This window comes from Microtus oregoni, unplaced genomic scaffold, assembly GCF_018167655.1.
Source record: "Microtus oregoni isolate MIOR12 unplaced genomic scaffold, Mior012 000001F_ref0000356, whole genome shotgun sequence".
Lineage (NCBI taxonomy): Eukaryota > Metazoa > Chordata > Mammalia > Rodentia > Cricetidae > Microtus > Microtus oregoni.
Window position 1 is genome coordinate 89,556,153 of NW_024543060.1, and position 26,217 is coordinate 89,582,369.

At 45.7% G+C, this 26,217-nt stretch overlaps 1 protein-coding gene across 1 annotated transcript; it reads left to right on the forward strand.

The window, feature by feature from the left end:
- The first annotated feature begins 1,667 nt into the window (after nucleotides 1-1,667).
- On the forward strand, nucleotides 1,668-22,874 carry Spic (Spi-C transcription factor). Its single transcript, XM_041676199.1, has 5 exons — nucleotides 1,668-1,763; nucleotides 17,222-17,315; nucleotides 19,025-19,137; nucleotides 20,636-20,744; nucleotides 22,468-22,874. The coding sequence occupies exons 1-5, from the start codon at nucleotides 1,668-1,670 to the stop codon at nucleotides 22,872-22,874; spliced, it is 819 nt and encodes a 272-aa protein (XP_041532133.1).
- Nucleotides 22,875-26,217: the final 3,343 nt, after the last annotated feature.

Consider the following 26,217-nt stretch of genomic DNA (forward strand, 5'->3'; position numbering starts at 1 on the left):
GATTTCTCTATAGCTTTGGAGCCTGTCCTGGAACTAGCACTGGTAGACCAGGCTGGCCTTGAACTCACAGAGATTCGCATGCCTCTGCCTCCCAAGTGCTGGGATTAAAGGTGTGTGCCACCACCGCCTGTTAAAATATTTATGTTTTGTTAATTTAGCAGCATTTATATTTAAATGTCTTTTAGCAGATGTTGCTCCTTCCTCAGCTGTCAAGCAATTCAAAGACAACAACATAATAATAATATACAGTATCCCGATTCTCTGTGTGTTTTTCATCTTTATGTGGCTTTATTTTAACCTCTATTTCTTTTATTTTTATTTTTAATTTTTGGCTTTTTGAGACAGGATTTCTCTGTGTATCTTTGCCTGTCTTAGAATTTCTTCTGTAGACCAGGATCTCCTTGAACTCACAGAGATCCATCTGCCTCCTCCCAAGCCTACATATATTTTTAAACACACTATAAACCATTAAGAGTTTTTTTCTTTGAATCTATCTTTACTGTATATCTCTCTTTTTCTGACCACAAAGAGTCTTTAATTTTCTAAGCAATATTGCCATGGCTTTGATAGCTGCATCCAGTCCATTCTTTAGCTTTCTGAGAGTTTATCCTCATGGCGGAGGTACCGACTGGAGCCATGTTTATTGCCACACTCTATAGCATTTCAAGATCCAAAAATTATGTGATCAGCTTTTTAGCAATACCAGTTAAGTGTTTCATGGCAGGAAACAAGGTTTTGCAGCTAAGGCTGAATCAGGAAGCCTCTCTTAAATGAGAGCACTTGCCTCTAGCAAGCAGAGCCCACTCGAGAAAATGCTGCTATCAATAAACCTTGCTTTACTCTATTTGTTTTTGTCTAGAATTACTTCCCAAGCTTTCTCAGGCTTTATGTGGATGCAGTTGTCCATGTGGGTGCCATTCTGTTGTCTGAGGTTTCTGTAGTCATTCCATCTCAAAGAAACACACAGAGATCTACATTAGTTATAAACTAATTGGCCTAGTAGCTCAGACTTCTTATTAACTCTTATAACTTATATTAGCCCATTATTCTTGTCTAGGTTATCCACATGGCTCAGCACCTTATTTGGCAAGGCAGCCACATCCTGCTTTTTCTGTGGCTGGGTCACGACTCCCTAATGACTATTTTCTAAATTTAGTATCCATGGCTGGACACTGTAGTCCTCTCCATAATCCCAGCACTTGTAAGGACAAGGCACAGACACTGTGAATTTGAAGTCATCCTAGACTATATACTAAGACCCCATCTTGAAAGGACGAGGTGGTGGGCTAGGGCAAGGCTCAGAGGCAGAGCTCTTGACTAATGTGTTTGGGGCCCTGGACTCCACCCCAGCCTCACAGAAACAAATTGTAAAGCCGTTGCCAGTATCCATCAATGGCTTCCAGGGACCACATCTGGAAATCTGTGCTGATAATGAGGAGACTCCACGTGTAAGCCCTACACTCACCACGGGACCTCTGATCCCGCTAAGCATCAGCTTCCCCACTAGCAGCGTGGGGGGTTGGCGGTTCTGCTAGCCGCACAGGATGCCGTGCCGCCTCACAGGTGCACCTCCAACCTTCCTGCTGGGCTTTACTCTTTGGTTCTAGAAGAGAGAAAAAGTTGCCCCAGGAGGGATCGTTTTCCTTCAGAGTTCAAGAATGTCGACAATGACAGGACCTCACAAAAGGGCGCGTCTGTGTGACTTTGGCGGCGGTGGTGGTGGTGACCAGGACGATTATGTGAAAATTAAAGAGCTGAGAAAAGTAAAAAAGAGTACGAAAAGGTTCTTAATGACCTTTGAGGGGTTTCTGTTTTGTTTTTCTTTTACTTTCTAACTCATCAGAAGCACTCTATAGTTTTAAAAATAGTATTTTGTGGGCTGGAGAGATGGCTCAGCGCTGCCTACTTTTCTAAAGGTTCTGAGTTCAATTCCCAGCAACCACATAGTGACTCACAACCATCTGTAATGAGATCTGGTGCTCCCTTCTGGCCTGTAGACATGCATGCAGGCAGAATACTATATACACAATAAATCTTAAAAATAAATAGTATTTTGTGCCGGTTGGTGGTGGCGCACACCTTTAATCCCATCCCCTGGGAGGCAGAGGCAGGTGGATCTCTGAGAGTTCAAGGCCAGCCTGCTCTGCAAGAGCTAATACCAAGACAGGCTCCAAAGCTACAGAGAAACCCTGTATCGGAAAACCAAAATAAAATAGTATTTTGTTTCTAATGGCATTTAAAAATAAAAAGACATCAGCTAAAAGCTAAATACAAAAAGACCAGCCAGGCAGTGGTGGCACACATCTTTAATCCCAGCACTCAGGAGGCAGAGGCGGGCGGATGTCTGTGAGTTCGAGGCTAGCCTGGTCTACAAGAGCTAGTTTTAGGACAGGCTCCAAAGCTACAGAGAAACCCTGTCCCCCCCCCCCCCCCCCCGCCGCCAAAAAAAATAAATAAAGACCAGGATTGGAACGTACTCTGCACCGTCCTAGAGGAGTGGAAGGCTAATATGAACCCAACTGCAAACTGTAATGATCTGCTTTGTCCCTTTAAGAGACAAGCCTTGCCCCTCCCTCCCCTATTCACCAAGGTAACCTGATCTTCAGCTTTCAGCCTGAGTCCCTTCCCTTTTCCATCTCCTTCTCAAAGAGGCAGCTTCCATCTCTCCCCACTTCTTCCCTTCCCCTTCTGTTTCTGTTTCTCTGTTTCCCTCCCTCCCTCCCTCCCTCCTTCCCTCCCTCCCTCCCTCCCTTCCTCCCTCCTTCCCTCCCTCCCTCCCTCCCTCCCTCCCTCTCCCTCTCTCTGCGCTTCTCCCTTCTCCCCTTCTCTTCCACAACCCACTAAATATCTATCTATCCGTATCTTGCCCGCTGCGAGGCTCCCTGACCAGGACCAGCCGCCTTCAGAGACCTGCATGGTGGTCTCGTGGCGTGCCCATCCGTCTATCCTCGTGGGACTTGCTGCCCCTCGTGGCCCACAGTAGCCACTTGGGGAACTGTGCCATCCCTGGCTGAACTGGCTGCTCTCGGGACCGCTGCCTGCTGCCTGCTCCCTCTCGGGACCCCGCGGCTTGGTCTCATGGCCCGCTGCGGCCACTCGGAAATCTGCAGCAACTTTGCTTTTCCGTTACACAAACCCTTTGAATCTACAAAGACGACCAGCCTGCAAGATACACTGGTGGGACGCGGCCCAAAAGTTGTAAGAGTGACCAACCACTGTCTGATCAGGTTTAAGGCCCGCTCCATGAGATGGAACCCTGAGCGTCAGACGTCGGTTGGTAGCTAAGAATCTAAGACTAGATAGACCATAGACTTAGAGGAAAAGCAAATACGGAAGGAAGACAGCTGTAAAAGGAGTGACTCCTAACAACATTCTGCTCTGCTCATAGATCACTGTCTTGCTCAACTATTCTCAGAGAAGCTTTCTCCTGCAGGCGATGGGAACAAATAAACAGAATCACAACTGGACAAAGAGCAGAGTGAGAGACCGGGGAACACTCAGTCCTAAAATGCTTGTCGCCATCAAATCCCTCTGCTCAGGGCTTCCAAGAGCCAGTGGGGATGGAAGGCAGCAAGGGGACAGGCTTTCTAGACACAACACAGCAGAGACTATGGCAGCCCGTGCAGGGCCTGTGGGAACTCACGGAGACTATGGCAGCCCTCGCAGGGCCTGTGCGGGTCTAAGTCAGAAGGAGCCCCAGCACTGAGAGGGGAAATGGACACAGGCCCCCATCCCTAACCCAGAAACTATCTCCAGTTGTTAACTACCCACAAAGGAAAAATAGTCTCACTGGGTATAAAAAAACGCTCTTAAGGGCTGGCCCCATGCCCAGCAGTAAATGCCAACACAAAATGAATTCAGTGTTAGCATGGAAGAGTTTCGTCTTATAGTACTGTCTGGGCATCTTTTACCTGTATGTTAAAGGTTTTGGATTTTGTGCCTTTATGGGATTTCTGGTTTCTCTGTGTGCCTCACTCTCTGTGTTGTTTCTTTCCTTTTAAAAAAATAATTTATTGAGTGCACGCCTTTAATCCCAGCACTAGAGAGGCAGAGGCAGGTGGATCTCTATGAGTTCAAGGCCAGCCTGGTCTACAGAGCTAGTTTCAGGTTAAACTCCAAAAGCTACAGAGAAACCTTGTCTCAAAAAACCAAAAATAAATAGATAAACAGATAAATAGATAAATAAAGATTTGTATTCATGGGTGTTTTGCCTGCATGTATGTCTATGTGAGGGCATCAGATAGTTGGAACTGAAGTTACAGACAGTTGTGAGCTGCCATGTGGGTGCTGGGAATTGAACCTGGGTCCTCTGGAAGAGATGCCAGTGCTCTTAACTGCTGAGCCATCTTTTCAGTTTTTGTTTTCTCTCTCTCTCTCTCTCTCTTTTTTCAGACAGGGTTTCTCTGTGTAGCTCTGGCTGTACTGGAACTCTCTGTAGACCAGGCTGGTCTCGAACTCACAGAGATCCGCCTGCCCCTGCCTCTCGAGTGCTGGGATTAAAGGTGTGCGCCACCACCGCCCGGCTCTTGCTTGTTTTCTATTGAAAGCTCTAGAAAGGGTGTGGATTGGGTTGGGTTGGGTTACTCTGGGAGAGAGAGATTAAGCCTTAATTAGAGCAGCCTTATTTGGAGTATATTAAATGAATAAAACCCATTATCAGCCAGGTGTGGTTGTGCACACCTTTAATACCAGCACACAGCTAGGCAGTTGCTAGCAGAACTCTGTGATTTCAAGGCCAGCCTGGTCTACTAGAGCTAGTTCCAGAGCAGCCTCCAAAACAACAGTGAAATCTTTTTTTTTTTTTTTTTTGGTTTTTTCGAGACAGGGTTTCTCTGTAGCTTTGGAGCCTGTCCTGGAACTAGCTCTGTAGACCAGGCTGGTCTCGAACTCACAGAGATCCGCCTGCCTCTGCCTCCCGAGTGCTGGGATCAAAGGCGTGCACCACCACCGCCCGGCCAACAGTGAAATCTTGTCTGAAAAAAAAAACAAAAAGAAAGAAAAGAAAAAACATTATTTCCCAACTAATCCATTTTTTTTTTTTTTGGAAATACAGAGTTACCATTCAGATATTACTGGAACAATGTTTTCTTCAGGTTGGTGGAATACAGAGTTACCATTCAGATATTACTGGAACAATGTTCTCTTCAGTTTGGTGACACGGCTGGACAAGCCAAGGTACTTGCCACCAAAGCTACCAACCTGAGTTTGATCCCTAGGACCCATGTGGTAGAAAAGAATCAACTCCTCTAAGTTTTGCTCACAAGCACGTTAACGTGCATGTGCGCGCACGCACACACACTCACAATAACATGAAAATAGAAGTAAATTGTCTAGGGGAGTCAAAGGAACCTAACTGGAGCAGAGAGGGTTGAGAAAAAAGAAGGAGGGGGGCGGGGACACATGAGTTCACCATACAATATCTATGGATGAAAGCATAATCAGTAAATTGATCATTACATATTGTTTTTACGTTTGAAAGATTTACTTGTATTATTTTCAGTTATGCATAGGCATCTGCGTCTGCGAGTATGCTGGAGTGAGCGCTGGGGCCCTTGCACGCCAGAAATGTCAGGTCCCCCGAAGCTGTAGTTACAGATGGTTGAGTGCTACTTGATTTGGGTGCCAGAAACCAAACTTTCTCTGGTCCCCTGGAACAGTTCTCTCTCTCTCTCTCTCTCTCTCTCTCTCTCTCTCTCTCTCTCTCTCCTTTTCTTTTTGGTTTTTCGAGACAGGGTTTCTCAGTCGCTATGGTTCCTGTCCTGGAACTAACTTTGTAGACCCGGCTGGCCTCTAACTCACAGGGATCCGCCTGTCTCTGCCTCCCTCCCGAGTGCTGGGATTAAGGGCTTGCGCCACTACCGTCCCAAGGAACATTTGAGCCATCTCTCCAGCCCCAGCTTCAATTCATTGAAAATGATTTAGTTGCTGCTTCGCTCCTCGAGAGCAGTGAGACCAGGAAGGCGGCAGAGCTCCTGGTGCTTACAATTACAACAGAACGTAGGGAACCAGGGTTCTGCAACCTCCGCGGGACCCTAATTATAGGACGTCCTTCTTTGAAGCCAGGTGACTTTCAGCTGACCTTGCGAAGGAGGTGGGTGTTAAGAGGAGCTAGTGTAATAATGGCAATACTTAGAGCCAACAGAGAACGGAAGCCCAGTCTGAGTGGTAAAGAAAGAGTCTGGTTTGCTGCCTTGTGGCTTGGCTTGCTGCTAACCCTGAGCTTCAGGCCCTAGTGCTAAGTGTTTGCTGCTCTCCAGCGCCGGTTCAGCAAACCTTCGACGAAAGCCCCAGGATCCTGGGTTGTCACGTCCTTCTCTCTCTAGAGGTGAAAGACACAAGTCACGTGCCTCACTCAAAAGATTCCGGTTTAAACTGGTTTGGTGACCCCTACCTCTGGCTGGATGACCTTTAGTGTGTGGGTTTTTTTCCCTCAACCTCCGTTTCCTTATTTGAAAAATGGCAATAATTGAAGGGGGGGGGGGACAGTATTTGGTGGATGTTTGTCACGTTAATCCCAAGCACAATGAATATGTTTTCGAGAGTAAGCTGCTTAGTAACCCTACGGGTAAAAGGAGAAGGAGAAATACGGACTGAGGTACGTGTTCAAGCGCAGTTAGGAGCTGGGAACCCACAAGGGCACAGAGAGACAACGCCTCAGGTTAGGGTAAGCTGACCACTTAAAAAAGCAGTAAACCTAGGAGAAGGAGCCACACGGTGAGAGAAGGGTCAGTGGAACTACTGGCTGTTTTTTGTTTGCTTTTTGTTTGTTTGTTTGTTTTTTTCCGCAACAGGGTTTCTCTGTAGCCCTGGCTGTCCTGGATCTCACTCTGTAGACCAGGCTGGCCTCGAACTCACAGAGATCCACCTGCCTCTGCCTCCTGATTGCTGGGATTAAAGGCGTGCACCACCAACCGGCTCTGTTGTTGTTTTGAGAACAGATTTTTTTTTTTATGCAGTCCTACTTATCCTAGAATTTTGTGCTATGGATGCCTTTAATATTAACACTATCGGGGAGGCAGAGGCAGGTGGATCTGAGTTCAAGGGCAGCCTGGTCTACAGAACAAGTTCTAGAGAAACCCCGTCTTGAAAATACAAAATAAAAAAAAAATGGGGCTGGAGAGATGGCTCAGAAATTAAGAGCACTGACTGTTCTACTAGAGGACCTGGATCCAACTAGCATTACCACATGGTAGCTCACAACTGTCTATCTAGGGGATCCGACACCTAAACACAGACACATGCCAAACAGGCAGAGGAAACACCAATGAATGTAAAGTAAAAATAAATCATTTAAAAGGTTTCAAAAAAAGAAAGAAAAAAAAACAAAAAGGAAAAATCCCACTAAGTACTTTTTAATCTATTCTTTTCTAAATGCTCTTTCTAATTTTGCTTCTAAAATAGCTTCTCGGAACCAATATTAGTGCATTTGTGCTTAACTTTTGTTCTAATCTAAATGTGGACTTTCTGACTGTACAGAAGAAACATTGTTAAATGATAAACTAAATATTCAAATTACAAAAAATTCAAAATAAAATAAATTTACATTCCCTTCAAAGATTAAAAAGAAGCAGCTCTTTAGCTCTCTGTTTAACTGGAAACTGGCACTTGAACTTAGTCTTCCTTCTGGCGTCTGCAGTTCCCTATTCTCAGAAAATGCAGTCTTCCACCTGAAGATGGGCACCGGCTGCTTCAGACTCCAGCACATCTGTTGCTTAAGACTTTTCCAAAATAATTTCTGTTGCCGCTGCGGACAGTGAACTTCTGCAAAAGAGGCTGTTGATAGGGGAGCCTCTCCCCACGCAGTCCTTGCCAGTTTCTTCGGCTTGCTTCGGAGTGTCAGCGCAATCCTGACACCTGTACCAGACTCCTTCCAAGGAAAAAGCAGGCAGCTGTGTCTCAGAGGCAGTTGCCTTTCAGGACAGGCCTAGCGGGTTATACACAACATAGCCAGGTTTGCAGTCTCTTTTTGGTCTGGAGTCAGGGTTTCTGGATCCTTCTGTGGGGAGGGTTCATCTAAAATGGTGTGTCAAAGGCAATCACAGTCCCTGAAAAGCCCACAGCAAATACTTAGCGAGTCATTTCACCAACACTCATCAACTGCACAGGAACCTGAGGAAGAAGGTAGCATAGCACGTCCTTAACTTAGAAATAAGGGAAAGGAAAAAAAAACAATAAAAAAGAAAGAAAAGAAATAAGGAAAAGACAGAAAGGAAAGTAGTAAGAGGCTAGTGTTTTCCTGGGGAAGACCTCCAAGATTCCACCAGATTCTGGAAAAATAAGATCTTTTCAAGGAATAGCCTTGAATGCTTTGGCACAGGAGACAACTCCCTGGACAGAATACCAACGGCACAAGAGCTAAGATCAGTGATTAATAAATGGGACCTCAGCTGGGCAGTGGTCACGCATGCCTTTAATCCCAGCACTCCAGAGACAGAGGCAGGCAAATCTTTGTGAGTTCGAGGCCAGCCTGGTCTACAAGAGTGAGTTCCAGGACAGCCAGGGCTACACAGAGAAGCCCTGTCTCAAAAAACCAAAAAATAATAAACAAACAAATAGGACCTCATGAAACTGAAAAGCTTTTGTAAGGCAAAGGTCACCATCAATAGGACAAAACAGCAGCCTGCAGAGTGGAAAAAGATTTCACCAACCTCACATCTGACAGAGGGCTGATCTCTAAAATAAATAAAGAACTCAAGAAACTAGACATTGAAATATAAAATAATCCAATTAGAAAATGGGGTAATGATCGAAGCAGAATTTTCAACAGAAGAATCTCCAATGGCCGAGAAGCACATAAAGAAACGCTCAACATCCTTAGCCATGAAACACAAATCAAAATGACTCTGAGATTCCATCTTACACCTGTCAGAAGGGCTAAGGTCAAAACCACAAGTGACAGCTGTTGCTGGGAAGGATGTGGAGCAAGGGAAACACTCCTCCATTGCTGGTGGGAATGCAAACTTGTACAGCCTCTTTGGAAATAAGTATGGCGGGCCGGGCGGTGGTGGCACACGCCCTTAATCCTAGCACTCGAGAGGCAGAAGCAGGCGGATAAGCCTGGTCTACAAGAGCTAGTTCCAAGACAGGCTCCAAAGCTACAGAGAAACCCTGTATTGAACAAACCAAAAAAAAAAAAAAAAAAAAAAAAAAAAAAAGGAAAAAGAAATCAGTATGGCAAAGAAATCAGTATCATACCACAAGGACACTTGCTCAACTATGTTCACAGCAGCCTTATTTGTCATAACCAGAACTTGGAAGCAACCTAGATGTCCCTGAACTGAAAAATGAGGATGGATAAAGAAAATGTGGTACATCTACACAGTGGAATATTAATTACTCAGTTGTTAAAAAATATGCCATCATGAAAATTTCCAGCAAATGGACGGAACTAGAAAATATCATCCTGAGTGAGGTAACCAGACCCTGGAAGACAAATACAATATGAACTCACTCCTCAGTGGACATTAGCTGCAAAGTAGAGGAGAACCAGGAGACAGTCACAGACACAGAGAAGCTAAGCAACAAGGAGGGCTCCAGGGGTCCCCGTGAATCTGACTATGAAGGGAAAACAGAATAGACCTCACAGGGGCTGGAACGATGGCTCAGTGGTTAAGAGTACTGACCGCTCTTCCAGAGGACCGGGTTTCAATTCCCAGCACCCACATGGCAGCTCACAACTGTCTGCAACTCCAGTTCCAGGGGATCTGAAACCTCATACCAATGTCCATAAAATTAAATATATCATATATAAAAAATAAAATAAAAAACAAAACAGACATCACAGGTGGATGGGAAGATCTGAATGGGGGCATGGGCATGCTAGAGGTCAGGTAGGGGGAGGATGGAGGAGAGAGAGTACTGGGAGTACTAGGAGCATTGGGAGGAACAACTGGAATCTGGGGGCACCTCTGGGATGAACTAGAAACCTAGTGCAATCCCAGAAATCTGTGAAGATGACCCTAAGATTCCTAGCAATCGGGGAACAGAGTCTGAACCAGTCATCTCCTGTAACCAAGAGAGACTTTCAGTGGAGCATTTGGTACCCAAACCCATAGATCGTTGTCTAGACTAACTGTCATCAGAGAGGTTTCCTCCAGTAACTGATGGAAATGGATGCAGAGACCCTCAGCCAAACATTAGGCCTGCTTTGGGAAAGAGGTGGAGGAAAAGGTGGTGGGAGTTCAAAGATGTCACGAGAACACTGATGGGATCAAGCCCGGCGGCGGTGGCGCACACCTTTAACCCCAGCACTTGGGAGGCAGGTGCAGGTGGATCTCTGTGAGTTCAAGGCCAGCCTGGTCTACAAGAGCTAGTTCCAGGACAGGCTCCAAAGCTACAAAAAAAAAAAAAGCTGTCTTGAAAACACACACACACACACACACAAGAAAAAAAACAGAAAAAGAGAGAGAGAGGGAGGAAGGGAGGGAAGGAGGGAGGGAGGGAGGGAGGAGGGAAAGGAGGGAGGGAGGAGGGAGAGAGGGAGGAAGGGGGAGGGAGGGAGAGGGAGGGAGGGAGGAGGGATGGAGAGAGGGGGGAGAGGGAGGAAGGAAGGAAGGAAGGAAGGAAGGAAGGAAACAGAATCAACTAACCTGTACTCACTGTACTCATAGGAACTCACAGGCACTAACCCACCAACTAGATCGAGCACCTGAACGGAACTTACTTAGGCCCTCTCCTTATATGTTACAGTTGTGTAGCTTGGTCTTCTTGTGGGACTCCTAACAGTGGGAGCAGTGCTGTCTCTGACTCTGCTTTTGGGACCCTTTTGTCCTTCTGGGCTCCCTAGGTCAGCCTTCATAGGAGAGGAGGTGCCTAGTCGACAAGCCGTGGCTGGCTGATATACATGGGAGATTTGCCCTTTTCTGAAGAGAAGGGAAGGGGAGGTTAGCGAGATGAACTGGGCAGAGAGGACAGAGAGAGGAGAAACGGATGGGGCTAAAAAAATAAACAAATTAATAGTAAATTAAAGATTTTTGCTGTTTCTGGTTTTTCGAGATTTGTTTTCTCTCTGTAACCCTGGCCGTCCTGGAGCTCGCTCTGTAGACCAGATAAACCCCAACCTCACAGAAATCCGCCTGCCTCTGCCTCCCGAGTACTGGGATTCAAGGCATGTGCCACCACCGCTGGTTTTGAAGAATAAACTCTTTGGTGTATCTATCTACTAATCCCTAAAAGGATTATTACATTGCCTTATCTAGCTGTTGAAACGGTCCAGGACTTTAGACCCACAGAGCACCAGAGAGGCATTTCTTTTGCTTTTCTTTCTTTCAGTGAGATTTAGAAAATATTTATTCCAGCCTGGTCTACAAGAGCTAGTTCCAGGACAGGCTCCAAAACCACAGAGAAACCCTGTCTCGAAAAACCAAAAAAAAAAAAAAAAAAAAAAAAAAAAAAAGAAAATATTTATTTCTCTGGGTAGTGGTGGCATACGCCTTTAAACCCAGCACTCGGGAGGCAGAGGCAGGTGGATCTCTGTGAGTTCGAGGCTAGCCTGACCTACAGAGTGAGTTCTAGGACAGGCTCCAAAGCTACAGAGAAACCCTGTCTCAAAGAACAAAAAAAGGAAACAAAAATAAAAAAGAAATATTTCATTATTTTTAATTGAAAATAGATTTTTTCCATACAGTATAATTCTGATTACCTGCTTTTCTTGCTCCCAAATCCTCCCCACCTCCCTTCCCACCCAAATCCACACACTTTCATGTTCTCTCTCATTAGAAAACAGGCATTGGGTCAGTTGTAGTGGCTCACACTGGTAGGATTTGCTGAAGGACGCAGAGGCAGGAGCGTCAAGAATTCAAGGCCAGCCTGGGCTACGCATTACAACAAAGAAAGAGAGAGAGAGAGAGAGAGAGAGAGAGAGAGAGAGAGAGAGAGAGAGAGAGGCATTGGAAAAAAGAAAAGAACAAAAAAAAGCACAAGAAACATATAAAGCCCGGGCAGTGGTGGCGCACGCCTTTAATCCCAGCACTCGGGAGGCAAAGGCAGGCAGAACTCTGTGAGTTTGAAGCCACACTGGTCTATGAGAGCTAGCTCCAGGACAGGCTTCTATTTTTTGTTACTATTTTTGGTCTGCATTTGAGAAGAGAAGCTGTTTGTTGTATCTGCATCACAAACCATCTCGTACAAGAACAGGTTCCATATCAAAGGTGCATGGTGAAGGTGCACACACCCATGAGAATTTGTTTGGATTTGTGCCCCACCTCCACAGCCCCCGGCCAAATGGGACAGCTTATAAGAAGTTCCTGTGCGGGTTGCTCAGATGATTGTTCTCTCAAAGCCTTCGGTGAGGAGGAGCCTGGTACCAGTTCTGTTTTGCCTGCTATCAGAGGAGGTGTTGAACAGGTATGAGAATCGTAGGTGTGGGAAGCGAGACGTGGATCATCCACCAAATTTCCATCAGAGCCACCAAAAGCCATTCTTAACATTCAGGTTAAAGAGAGAATTCCCCTGCATCAGGGGTTGTGGTGTCTGAGGAATGGTTATCTGGAGTGGTCATCCAGAGACGCTCACTATTTAGGTGACCTTTGGGTGATCTCAGTGCTGAGAACCGCCTAGATTTCTAGATCCTTCTCCTTCATCATTCCCCAACCACACATTATTTTCTATGTGTTTCTGCTTTGCCTGCGTGCACGTCTGCAGCCCTGAAATATCTGGTGCACGCAGACATCAGAGGAGGGTATCGGATTGTGTGCAGCCCTGTAGGTACCAGAGGATGGTATCAGATTGTGTGCGGCCGTGTAGGTACTAGGAGTCTGCCGGGAAAGCCGCCGGTGTATTTAACTTCTGAGCTATCTCTGCATTTGCAGCCTACGACTTTGCTTTTTCAGACAGGGTCTTGTAATGTAGCCACAGCTGTTCTTAAACTTCCGGTGATCCTCCTGCCTCTGCTTACTGAGTGCCGGATAAGTGTGAGGAGTCCCATTCTGGTTCCGGTATAGAATTCAGATCATCAGGCCTGGCAATGAGTGTCTCTGCCAGATTTTACCCCCCTCTTGGACGAACTGCGGGAACTAAGGCTTAGGCCGGTCAGGAAAAGCTGGGGCTGGGGCTCTAAGTCTTAAGGGAAGGTTGCAATGAAGGCTCAGGGCTCCTGGGGCTTAGCTTGGGGAGGTACATTAGGAGAGGCCAGGGCAGGCTCTTCAGTCTAGAGAAGAGATCATGAAGTCCCAAACTGGGATGAAGATACATTTTTTTTTAAAGTGGAGGGGATGAGAGACATAGGTCAGAGGTTTCTGGATAGGCTAAGCATAACAGAGAAGCTGAATGGGGGTGGGAGCATGTGGGAGGGGGAGCGACTTGAGTTTGATTCTAATGCTTGGACCCAAAGAATGCAAGCTATTGCATGTCCCTTCAAAATAATAGCCCCTGACATCTTACTGGCCACACCAAGAAATGGAATTATGTGGGCACTGTATCTTTTAAAAAAAATCCCCTTTGCAGCACTTCCTTAAAACTAAGTATTTATTGCAACTCTGCCAGTGTGTCCTTGATTGTGTCATTAATGATTGAGTCGCAACTTCATGACGGGTGGAAGCGTGTCTTTCGGGTGAGTGCTCAGCTTACGTGTCTCCAAGGCCTTTGTATTAATTGCTGCAGTTTCTCCTTTGGATGAGTGTTTCATGCGCAATTGTCTTCTTGTCTGTTCAGTTGCAAGAGTATTGAGCCACTAAGGTGACTGCTATAGTTCTGTGACTTGTAAGGCTTTTCTTCTTCTTCTTCTTCTTCTTCTTCTTCTTCTTCTTCTTCTTCTACTTTCTTTTTCTTCTTTCCTTTGTGTTCACTATTTGTGACAGGCGTTGGCTCTGGCAATGGAAACCCAAGCTTGAGGGGATCCAGATCCAGCCCCAGAAACTGCATCTTCAACACACAACTTCAGTGCAACCGCTTAAGCTCCTTTACTTACCATCCACAGAAACCTTGCTTTGGAGGCTTAGAGTAGAGCCTGTTTCTACTCCAGGCACCTCTGAATATTTAGTTCAAAATACAGCGAGCGTTAACACTGATGAGTGAGGTCACGATTGCCGAAAAGTCATGGATGGCTTTTTAAAAATATCTAATACTGCTAATATTCATTTGGTGGGTGGGTTAGTGTATGGCTAAAATCTATTTGGGGCTGACAGGACTGACTTACGTTTAAGGTTCATGTTGAAGACTCTGGATTACAGAGTGAGTGTGAGGCTAGCCCAGGCTCCATAGCCACTGGCACAAAAGAGCAAACAGACAGACCACCAAAACTGATTAATAGCCCCGACTGGATTTATGAATGTTCTTATGTTTTCCTTCTTTTTTTTTTTTTTTGGTTTTTTTGAGTCAGGATTTCTCTGGGTATCCTTGGCTCTTCTGGAGCTCACTCTATAGACCAGGCTGGGCTCGAACTCACAGAGATCTCCCTGCCTCTGCCTCCCGAGTGCTGGGATTGAAGGCGTGTGCCGTGTATGCCACCAACCACCACGATAAAGTGTCGCTGTATTACTTGCTATTGAGTTGTTATTTATATAAGTATTAAGTTAAAACATTGCCAGGCTGTAGTGGCACATGCCTTTAATTTCAGCCCTTGGGAGGCAGAAGGCAGGCAGATCTCTGAGATCAAGGCCAGCCTGGTCTAGAGAGTGAGCTCCTGACAGCCAAGGCTACACCACAGAGAAACCCTGTGCCAGATTGCCACACCTTTATCTTCTGTGCCTGTTACTCCATTTGGCAAATCACGCAAGTAGGGAGCACTTGAGGTATTCATCTGATAACCGGGGTTTTGGGGAATTCTCGAGGCCAAAAAAAAAAAAAAATCACAACTTCTAACCCCCAGAAGCCGATGTCCTCTGGCTTCTAAGCATGGGCATTCTACACGGGCTGTTGTGCTGGCCCAATAGATGATCTCAAGGCAAAGAGTCTATTTCTTTTCTAAAGAAAAAAAAGGGGGGGGGGTGTTGCTAAGGTAAAAAAAAATTGAATTTCAAAATTTTTAAATGGAAAGCATTTAGGGGTGAGTTCAGATGGTCTCTCATAGCCCAGGCTGGCAACAAACTCCAAATTGAGCTAGTCATCCTGATTTAGCTTTCTGAGTGCTAGGATTACAGTAGGGAAACAGGTTTGCCCCTCCAAGCTCAGTTTATTGAAATATTTAAGAATTTAACCAAAAAAAAAAAAAAACAACCCAAAAAATGCCGAGCGATGGTGGCGCACGCCTTTAATCCCAGCACCAGGCAGAGGCAAGCGGATCTCTGTGAGTTCGAGACCAGCCTGGTCTACAGAGCTAGTTCCAGGACAGGCTCCAAAACCACAGAGAAACCCTGTCTCGAAAAAACAAAAACAAAACAAAAAAATACTTGGGATTCTCCAGTATGTTCCAGTTCTTCTGTGTTCTCCATCAGTTAAGCAGTGGAGGCGACCACCTTAGCTCTTTCCACAGAGCAGGGCATCTAGGAGCTGAGCTGAGCCCTGCAGGGAACTCTGCTTGCACTGTGAACAGGAGGACCAGCGCTTGGGTCACCAGAACTGGAAATACTGACGTGCTAGTTAGTTAGTTCCTTGTTGGTGCGTTTCTTCATTTTCTTTCTCTCTCCTCTCTCTCTCTCTCTCTCTCTCTCTCTCTCTCTCTCTCTCTCTCTCGTTTTTTGAGACAGGATTTCTCTGTTTAGCTTTGGTTGTCCTGGAAATTGCTCTGTAGGCTAGGCTGGCCTCAAACTCAGCTCTTGCCTGCCTCTGCCTCCCAAGTGCTGGGACTGAAGGAGTGCGCCACCACCACTGTGTGGAGCACTTTCCTAAATGATTGCTAGGAGGCCTCTGACCTTTGGGTAGTGCCACCCCCGGGCTTCTCAGTAGCCTCTGCTTTAGTGCCTGCCTCGAGTCCCTGCCCTGACACCCCTCAGTGATGGACAGTGACACAGCAGAATCCTTTCCTCTCACGGCATTTCATCACAGCAATAGAAATCAAACTAGGGCAGTTGGCCTGGGTGTAGTGGCTTCCTGGTAACCCCAGCACTTGCAGGATGAGTCAGCACAAACTGGCCAGCTTGACCCAGCCAGCAAGTTCTGGGGCTCCACTGTGAGGTCCTGCTTCAGCGTGTAAGGTGAAGAATGGCGGAGGGGAGATGCTTAGCATCAACACAGGCATGCATGAGCAGACACGCATACATGTTCACACACACGATACACACTAGTGTGATGACAGAAAAGTGAAGCACTTGTAGGAAATCTTGTGGAGAGAAAATTTGCTCCCAGGACTGGAGAGATGGCTCAGAGGTTAAGAGTATTGCCTGCTCTTCCAAAGGTCCTGAGTTCAATTCCCAGCTACCCACATGGTGGCTCACAACCATCTGTAATGAGATCTGGCGCCCTCCTCTGGCCTGCAGGCATATACACAGAAAGAATATTGTATCCATAATAAATAAATAAATATTTTAAAAAAGGGACAGGCACCAAAGCTACAGAGAAATCCTGTCTCGAAAAACCAAAAAAAAAAAAAAAAATTTGCTCCCAAGAACAAGTTCAGATGGTGACATTCTGCACTGTTCATTTAGAATCAAATGAAAAGGTTTGTTAGGCCAGGCAATGGTGGAGCACACCTTTAACCCCAGCACTTGGGAGGCGGAGACAGACGAACCTCTGTGAGTTTGAGGTTAGCCTGGTCTAACAGAGCGAGTTCTAGAACAGGCTCCAAAAAAGCTACAGAGAAACCCTGTCTTGAAAAAGTCAAAAAAATTACTTTTAATTCTCAAAATCTCAAACCTGTAATCCCAGCACTCAGGAGGATTGCCACAAATTAGAGGCCAGCCTGGAGTACAGACTGAGAACCATGTCTCAAAAAAAAAAAAGCAAAAGACAAAAACAATTAACGGATGGTAAACCTGTTTGGAATTGTCCTTTTGTTTAATCGGTCTTTTTCTTCCTCACTAGAACTTGTTATTGAACCCAGATCTGTACAAGCTGACAGGCAGGCTACTCTATCACCAGGACAACCCAAGGCTGCTTCCTCAAGCCAAGACAATTAGAGAACCATGGTGAGCTCACATCTGAGACACAACTGATTGTCTATGGGCTATGGACGGTTTGTAGGGAGTGCCGAAGAAGCATTCGACACCACAAAGAGCAGCATTCTGTGATGAAAACGTAGCGGGTCTGCTCTGCCTGTTATGCTGAGGTTGGAGTTCTCCTAGCCAAACATAAAATGATACTTTATTAATAATTTCAGAACCCCAGAATTTCTCCGTTGTTTCCACAGACTTGCATTGAGCAAGATAGGCTGGGTCAAGTGTTTGAAGATGCAATTGAAGTATTGACACAGAATTCAGTTGGAGGACTTCAATATCCCCCAGGTAAAAACGGTCATTTCCTCCTCTCTCGGCATGGTGGCTTGTTGGTCACATGCATATTTTAGCAAAAAGGCGCGGAAGGAAGCCTACTGGACTTATGATCTTGGTACTCGCAAAAGGGGGCTTTCCCTTGGGCTCCCTAGCCAGCCAGAATACCCTTATTGAGTTCTAGGCCAGTGAGAGATCCTGTGTCAAAAAAACAAGGCGGTTGAGGGGTGATATCTGAGGTTGACTTTGGCTCACACGCACATGTACCCACACGCGTGTGCACCTGCAAGTGATCCGCAGACATACATACAGGTAAAACACTCGGATACATGAAATAATCTTAAAGCGGCGTGGAACTGAAGCAAAGGGCTCATTGTTTCGAGGGCAGCCTGATCATCATAGCTCGACTCTGTCTCAATAAGACCAAGAACAAACGTAAGGCTCGCTCACCGTGTGCTTATATCAATATCATCTTGCCTTCCCATATAAAGCTTTTTCTTTAAAATATGTGTGTATGGTGTATTGTGTATGTGTAAATGTATATGTGTGCGGCGTATTATATATGTGCAAATGTTTGTGTGTATGGTATATTGTGCACATATAAATGTATATGTTTATAGTGTATTGTACATATGTATATGTGTATGGTATAGTGTGTATGTGTATGGTGTGCTGTATATGTATATATGTATGGTGTATTGTGTGTATGTATTTGGCATACTGTGCATGATTATATGCATATGGTGTACTGTGTATATGTATGGTGTATTTTGTATGGTATATATTGTGTATGTGTATATGTATGTATGTTATCTGGGCCATCATTAGAGTGTAGGAGTCGGGGAACAACCTTGGGAGCCACCCTTGTCTCCCCTGTGTTTGAATCAGAGTCTCAATAGCATGCATAGGCCAGGCTAGCTGGCCTGAGAACTTCTGGGGACTCTCCTGACTCCACCTCTCATCTTGCCACAGAAACACTGGGCAAGATACACACACACACACACACACACACATATACATACATTTCTTCATGCACTCAGCTTGACCTGGGTTCTGGGGACTTGAACTCTGGTCTTTACATTTATGTGGCAAGTGCCTTGTTCATTGGGTCACCTCCCCAGCCCAGAAAAAAATCTTCATAGCTGTGACTCTCAGGTCTTCCACTCACCCAAGAGTCTCTGTGGAAGAATACAGATTTTCATCCTTCTTCATTTATTCTATAGTCGGTCTTATTCTTTGACCTACATCAGATGCAATATATCATCTATTGATTTATTATATATAGTATCACAGGGAATTACAAGACTGAAAAAACAGTTGAACAGTGTGGTACTTTAGGTACATGGAGTATATCTCCATAAGGCAAATGGGCTACGTAGCAGCAATCAATAGAATATGCGTCACCTCGAGCCACTTCCATACTTCTGTGTGTGTGTGTGTGTGTGTGTGTATGCGCGCGTGTGCGCATGGGTGCATGCTCGTGCACATTTGTGTGTGTGTGTAAACAAATGTGTGCTTGAGCTGGGCAGTGGTGGTGCATGCCTTAATCCCGGCACTCGGGAGGCAGAGGCCAGCCTGGTCTAGAAGAGCTAGTTCCAGGAGAGGCTCCAAAGCCACAGAGAAACCCTGTCTCAAAACCAGAAACCAAACCAAACCAAAACCCAAATGTGTGCTTGTAAACTTGGACTCGTGAAATGAAATGTCTTTCTGTTCTGCTTTTTTAGATCACAAAAATTACATGACTTTCGTCAACCAGTATCCTCACATCAGAGGCAGCCCCAGTTGCTGCGGGTTTACGCACCCAGAAGAACCCACCTGTAACTGGAGGAGTGTAACGGTGAGTACATTGCGTGGGACCAACTGCTCAGCACAGCTGTGCTTTGGGCTTATTACGTTTAAAGCAAGCACGAACGGAAGAGCGAGCTCGCCAGCAGCAGAGAGCTAGGAGAACCTCAGATCAGACGCCAAGAGCCGAGGAAGCCAGTCCTAAAAAGTCCTGAAAACGCTAGCACAGTCACTTGGTGCCCCTGCTAGATGGAAGGGACAAACAGACCGTGTTCTCCTGGGCGAGACTTCCACCATAGACATCTGTACATTGTGTGGTCAACTGGTGGCAGAGTCTTATTTTATGGCAGTGCCTGGGAATAACTCTTTCCTGTTTTATCTGCACGGGTTTTTCCTCCTCTGTTCTTAAGGCTGCGGCACGCCTTGTCTTTGTTTGTTTGTGTTTTGCTGTTTTCCTTTCTCCTCTCACAGGGCCCGGAGGCCCTGGTCCAGCCCTGGACAATTGTCATCTTAGGGGACATTTAAAATCCACAGCAGAGTTAGAACTAGAAAAGCAATTACCTCTTTCATGGGGCTGGAGAGGTGGCTCAGAGGTTAAGAGCACTGCCCTCTCTTCCAGAGGTCCTGAGTTCAATTCACAGCAACTACATGATGGCTCACAGCCATCTGTAATGAGATCTAGTGCCCTCTTCTGGTGTGCAGGGATACATGTAGACAGAACATAATAAATCTTTAAAAAAAAATCCTCTTGCCGGGCGGTGGTGGCGCACGCCTTTAATCCCAGCACTTGGGAGGCAGAGGCAGGCGGATCTCTGTGAGTTCGAGACCAGCCTGGTCTACAAGAGCTAGTTCCAGGACAGGCTCCAAAAAACCACAGAGAAACCCTGTCTCGAAAAACCAAAAAAAAAAAAAAAAAAGAAAAAAAAAATCCTCTTTCATGAGTCATCCATTACCTGCATCACCCTTTCTTGTTCCTCTTTCTACATGTTATATCGTAGCTACATGGACATCTCTTTACATATATGTAGACACATATGTTTGTGTATATACACACGCTAGAATCAACGTATGAGGGAGCACATGGAATGCTAGGAACGCCTTCCTCTTGCCTCTTGGTCCCCTTGCCCAGGGTCCCCTTCAACCCAGGAACGAAAGCCCAACTTCTCTTCGTGCTGACACCCTAATCTTTTGACTGTTTCATTGGGGGCAAGGTGAGCCCAGAATTACCTTAAACTCAAAGCGGTCCTCCTGCCTCTGTCACTTGCCAGTACTGCTCCGGCCTTAGGCCTCTTGGTCCTGGGCACTGTTAGAAGAGGAGCAATGGCCTCTTTCTCGTGGTGGGAGGAGTCAAATGTTAACATCTATCCCTTGGTCCTCTCCGAATCGTTTGCTCATCCCTGGGAGCTATCTGGCTGCAGCAGAGACACTCAGAGAATCCAGATGTTTAGAACCCTTCGCTTTGCGCATTGGTCTATGACCACTGATGAGGGGGTGGGGTGAGGGACACGGGACAAACTCCCACTTAACATCCTGCTGTCTTGTGTGTGCAGAATGGTTCTGCGGACTTGTATTCAGATGAAAGTTTTCATCAATCTCTGCAGAACATAACTGAAAGCCAACTGGTACAAGCCTCCATCTTCCAGCAAAAGGGAGGAAAAGGTACGTGGCCATGAACCCCCCCCCCCTACATGGTACAAGGGATGCTGTTACACGTGGGTTTGGAGTTTTCCTTTCTTTCATCATGTAGTCCAGGCTGGCCTGGAACTTACTAGTAGACCAAGATGTCTTTAAACTTGTGATCCTACCTCTGTGTCCTGAGTGCTAAGATTAAAGATTATAGGCATATAGCTAGGAGTTCAGAAATAATATATATATATATTATCTTATATCTTGTATATTATATTACATCTTGTAGCCGAACATGGTAACACATACTTGTAGGTCCAGCACGGAGGCAGAATGATTGCAAGTTTGAAGCAAGCCAGGGCTACACGTTAGACTCTATCCCAAGGAAAAAATCTGCTAAAACAGCAAGAAGTGAACTCCAAGGGTGCTGGGTTATTAATTGGATCAAAGGAACTTTACTGATGGTTACACTCTGGAAGAAAAACGGCGCTGCCACCCCACACCCAGTAGCCATGGACTACCAGTGTGGATTCCCACGTGTCTCTCCCTAACTGTGCTAGAGCATAGTCTCAGTTTTGTGCGGGTCTTGTGCAGGGAGCCACAGCTCCGGCGAGTTGATATTGCCACAGCCATGTCACGTTCAGACGACAGTTTCGCAGTTCATAGACCCAAGATAGATAGTCCGCGCAGTTTGGGAATACACTGTGCTGATTTCTCAAGGGGAACATGGAATGTAGTCAAGAGTTGGTTTTTTGGGTTTTTTTTGTTTTTGTTGTTGTTGTTTTATTTTGCTTTGTTTTAACTACTGGTGGATCCAGTGGATACGGCCTGCAAAAGCTAATGCGGATGTCATAAAGTAGCTGTCACTTGAATTTGAAGAATTCTATTGGCATCACACAATCCACAGAAATCCTCTAGATTTCCCTACCTAGTCGTTTTGAGACACCACTAACACTTGACTTTCTAATTGAAAATATCCTTAGCCATTGCTCATAAACAATGGCATGAACATTTTTTGGGGGCATTTCTACTCCAGTTATTTTTTGGAAAATTTTGCAAAATTTTCAGGACATACCGGGCGATGGTGGTGCACGCCTTTAATCCCAGCACTCGGGAGGCAGAGGCAAGTGGATCTCTGTGAGTTTGAGGCCAGCCTGGTCTACAGAGCTAGTTCCAGGACAGGCTCCAAAGCCACAGAGAAACCCTGTCTCGAAAAAAAAAAAATTTCAGGACATATCAGTTCCTCCAGTGCTAGCCTCCATGTCAGGGCTAATAATTCCCTAAATATTCATTTGAGGGTCAAGAGATGATGGCATTTAGGAGCACTGGGACCAGTTAAAGATGGCTGTGAGCTGCTATGTGGGTGCTGGGACTCGAACCTGAGTCTTTTCTGCAACTCAACAAGTGTTCTAATAGCTGGACCAACTCTAGCCCCTTGTATGTGTTATAATGGGAAACCAGTGGTCGAAATGTAACTGGGAAGAAAGACCGCCTTCAAGTGAATCTCTAGATGAGGAGCCCCAGGCTTTCTTTTTCCAGAGGACAGTAAAGAACTTTTAACCATTTCCACATCATTTAGGTCCGGCGCAAACTTTAAGAGGCCCACGGATCTTTCTGGTCTGGTGGTAACTGCCTTCGTAAGGCAGTGAGTGAAGTTGGCTCATTGAAGCTTCCGTATCTGGGAAGTCCTTCCCTGGGACTTCTAGGGTCAGACACAAAGGGTTTGATGTCTCCTCTTTCTTTCCCTCCATTGCAGGCAGGAGGAAGCTCCGGCTGTTCGAATACCTTTTCGAATCTCTGTGCAACTCGGAGATGGCGTCTTGCATCCAGTGGGTCGACAAAACCAAAGGTGTCTTTCAGTTTATCTCAAAAAACAAAGAAAAGCTGGCTGAGCTTTGGGGGAAGCGGAAAGGCAACCGAAAACCCATGACTTACCAGAAGATGGCCAGAGCCCTGAGAAACTATGCCAGGACAGGGGAGATCACGAAAATCCGCAGGAAACTAACATACCAGTTCAGCGAAGCTGTTCTCCAGAAACTGTCTCCATCTTACCTCCTGGGGAGAGACATCTTCTGCTCGCAGTATGGCCAGTATGATCAGGAATATCTCAGCTTGAACCCTTGGAATGTAAATTACTATACCTACGCAGGTTACCCAAGCTAAACCACTCCAGCTACTTCTTTGGTTTTTTTTTTTTTTTTTTTTTTTTTTTAAAGGAAATGAAACATTCCTGTTTTCAGAGCTTTGGATTAATCAGTTTGTTTGTTTGTTTTTTTTTTTTAAAAAGCTTTATTTTTAGGCTCCAAAACCACAGAGAAACCCTGTCTCGAAAAACCAAAAAAAAAAAAAAAAAAAAAAAAAAAAAAAAAAAAAAAAGCTTTATTTTTATTACACAGTGTTTTGTCTGCAAGTAGGCCTGCACGCCAGAAGAGGGAACTAGATCTCATTACAGATGGTTGTGAACCATTATGTGATTGCTGGGAATTGAACTCATGACCTTTGGAAGAGCAGTTAGTGCTCTTAACCTCTGAGACCTGTTTTTTGAGACAGGATTGCTCTGTGTAGCTCTGGCTGTCTTGTCTGTAGACCAGGCTGGCCTTGAGCTCAGAGTCCAGGGATTAAAGGTGTGCGCCACCACCGCCTGGTGCCACTGCAGCTCCTCACTGCATTCTGTTCCTTGCCTTGCTAGCATCTCTGGAAAAGCCTGAACTTGGGAATTCCACAGTACACCACTGGTGCTCTCCCTGTTCACAGACCCCACACCCATGACACACACATCTAAGGAGAACACCGCACAGAGCATGTTCAGACTTTCCGTCTTGGTCCCGACAACTTTTTTAGGTAGTGTTTGCATTGGGTTGTTGTTCAAAGGAAGCTGAAGATATTTCAGAAGGATGCTCATAATTTGGCTGCATAAACTTTGCTGTTTAGACTGCATGTCTATGGACTGGGTATCCAAGAACACCCTGGAACCAGTCTTCTGAGTGGTGTGCCTTGTAGTTATTTTATTAATGAGTTTATTAATTACATTTCAATCAATTGAAATTACAGACTGAATTTTTTTTTGTTTGTTTTTTTGTTTTTCGAGACAGGGTTTCTCTGGCTTTGGAGCCTGTCCTGGAACTAGCTCTGTAGACCAGAACTCACAGAGATCTGCCTGCCTCTGCCTCCCGAGTGCTGGGATTAAAGGCGTGCGCCACCATCGCCCGGCCAGACTGAATGCTTTTTGCTATGCAAATACTTTTCCTTCTAGAGTGTGCCAGCTTGGATGATTTTATAGGATGATTGTTTTAAAGAATGATTTTGTTGCTGGCTGGCTTGCTTGCTTGTTTGGAGATAGTCTTGCTAACTAGGCCAGACTGTCCTTGAGTTAATGGGATGACAGGTGTGTGCTACCACGTGAGGCTTATGTATTGATTTAAGCACTTTTTTTTAAATTGTGTATTAAGGTGAAAAGTCACTCAGCATGTACTGTGACACAAAGGATGAGCTAATAAATGTTATACAAACACCGTGATTTTAATTTGCATTTTTTGGATGATAGACATTGAGTATTTTGTTTTAAGAAAGGATCTTTATGATAATATATTTAATATATTATAACATTATAACAATATAATAAATATATATAGCCCCGTCTGGCTTAGACCTTACAGATCTTCAAGTGCTGGTGTTAAAGGTGTGTGCTTGTATTTGAGGGGCCGTATGGAGGACATTTCTGCTCAACCCATGAAAATTTGCCTGTTCTAGTAAGTTAGGTTTGTTTGTTGTTTGAGACAGTCTCACTTTGTGATGTTGACTGGCCTGGAGCACAATGCTGACCTCGAACTCAGATCCACCTGCCTGCCTTTGCTCTCTCCCCCCCCCCGCCCCCCCCCCCCAGTGCTGGGAGTGCTGGGATTAGAGGTGTGGACCACATGTGGCTAGTTTTCGGCCTTCCATTTTAAGAATGTAATCGGCTTTTCTCTCTGTACTGGGTTGGTTAGTTTTGATAATACAACAGTGATTGGATTAAGGAATTCCTACGGAGCTGGGCTTGACCCAGGCCTGTCAGGACATTCCAGCAGGAAGGGGTTTAATTTTAACATCCACACCTAGAGTCACCTGGGAGAGAGTCTTAGCTGAGGAATTCTGTAGATCAGGTTAGTTCCGGAGCATTTCTGTGGGGGTTGTCTTGACTGCAATTTGACCCAGCCCACTGTGAGTGGTGAGTGGTGCCATTCTCTAGGTTGGACCCTGAACTGTAAAAGTGAGGAAAGCTAGCATCCAAGGATGATTGACTCAAAAGTCCACCTCCCAGGGGACAGCATCCCAGAGCTGTATCCGTGAAGCTCCCTAGATGGCATGCAGGTGGCTTGGCTGGGTCTCCTCTTCAGCAACTGCTACCCTTGTGGAGGGGTCATCTTGTAACATCTAGATCTTAAACCCTGTCTTGAGCCAGGCAGCGGTGGCGCACACCTTTAATCCCAGCACTAGGGAGGCAGAGGCAGGTGGATCTCTGTGAGTTCGAGGCCAGCCTGGTCTACAAGAGCTAGTTCCAGGACAGGCTCCAAAGCTATAGAGAAACCCTGTCTCAGAAAACCAAACCCTGCCTTGAAATTTTTACAAAACAAACAAGAAAAAGGAGTCTCTAATCTGAAGGGAGTATTTCAATTTAGAGGAAATCAAAAGGTCTTTTTATTTGTATAAGCTTTAATTAATCATAGTTCCGTGGTTTTCTAATAGATAGATCCCATATAGAAAAAAGTAAGTGGTTGGTTAAACACAGTCAAGTATTCTATTCGGCCATTAAGAGATATTTTCATTTAATTTCTCTTTCAGAAATCAACTGATGTGCGTGCGTGAATGTGCACTCTAAGTTCATTTTGTATCATCAGCAATAACTAGGTTTTTGGTGCTGCTGCTAGGCTCTTAGAAACGTTTTTACTCCCCGAGACAGAGTTTCACTGTAGCTTTGGAGCCTTTCTTAGAACTCACTCTGGAGACCAGGCTGGCCTCCAACTCAGAGATTTGCCTGCCTTTACCTCCCGAGTTATGGGATCAAAGGTGTGCGCCACCGCTGCCCAGCTGATTCATATACCAGGCTGGCTTCTCCAATCATTCTCCACCCGCCTCTGCCCGTGAAAGGCTGGGATTAGGGGTATGTACCACCACTGCCTGGCCGTGCTGGTCGATGCTGATCATCACCTGGCTGTGATTAATGTTGATTTAATCTGGAGTTAACTAGGAGACACGCCTCTGGACATGTCTGAGGGCATTTCTAGGAAGAATCATCTGCTGCGTATGCGCGTGTGTGCGCGCGTGCGCATGCGTGTGTGAAGATCCTTCTCCAGATCGATATCTGTCTGGAGAGCAAGCAGCGCTTACCCTTGCTGGAGCACGTGTGCCCACCCTAGCGCTGCTGGCATTGGCAGCTTTTCTTGCCGTCAGACCTGACTCTGGTGTTCTAATGGGGACTGAAGACTAGCCCACAAGACTCTCCAATCGGATCGGATTGTCAGCCTCC

Excerpts from the sequence above, each read along its gene's own strand:
- Spic (XM_041676199.1), top strand. The coding sequence starts at position 1,668 with ATGACAGGACCTCACAAAAGGGCGCGTCTGTGTGACTTTGGCGGCGGT. Across the intron at positions 17,316-19,024 it reads AGGACTTCAATATCCCCCAG|ATCACAAAAATTACATGACT; the intron begins GTAAAAACGGTC and ends CTGCTTTTTTAG. Across the intron at positions 20,745-22,467 it reads CCAGCAAAAGGGAGGAAAAG|GCAGGAGGAAGCTCCGGCTG; the intron begins GTACGTGGCCAT and ends CCTCCATTGCAG.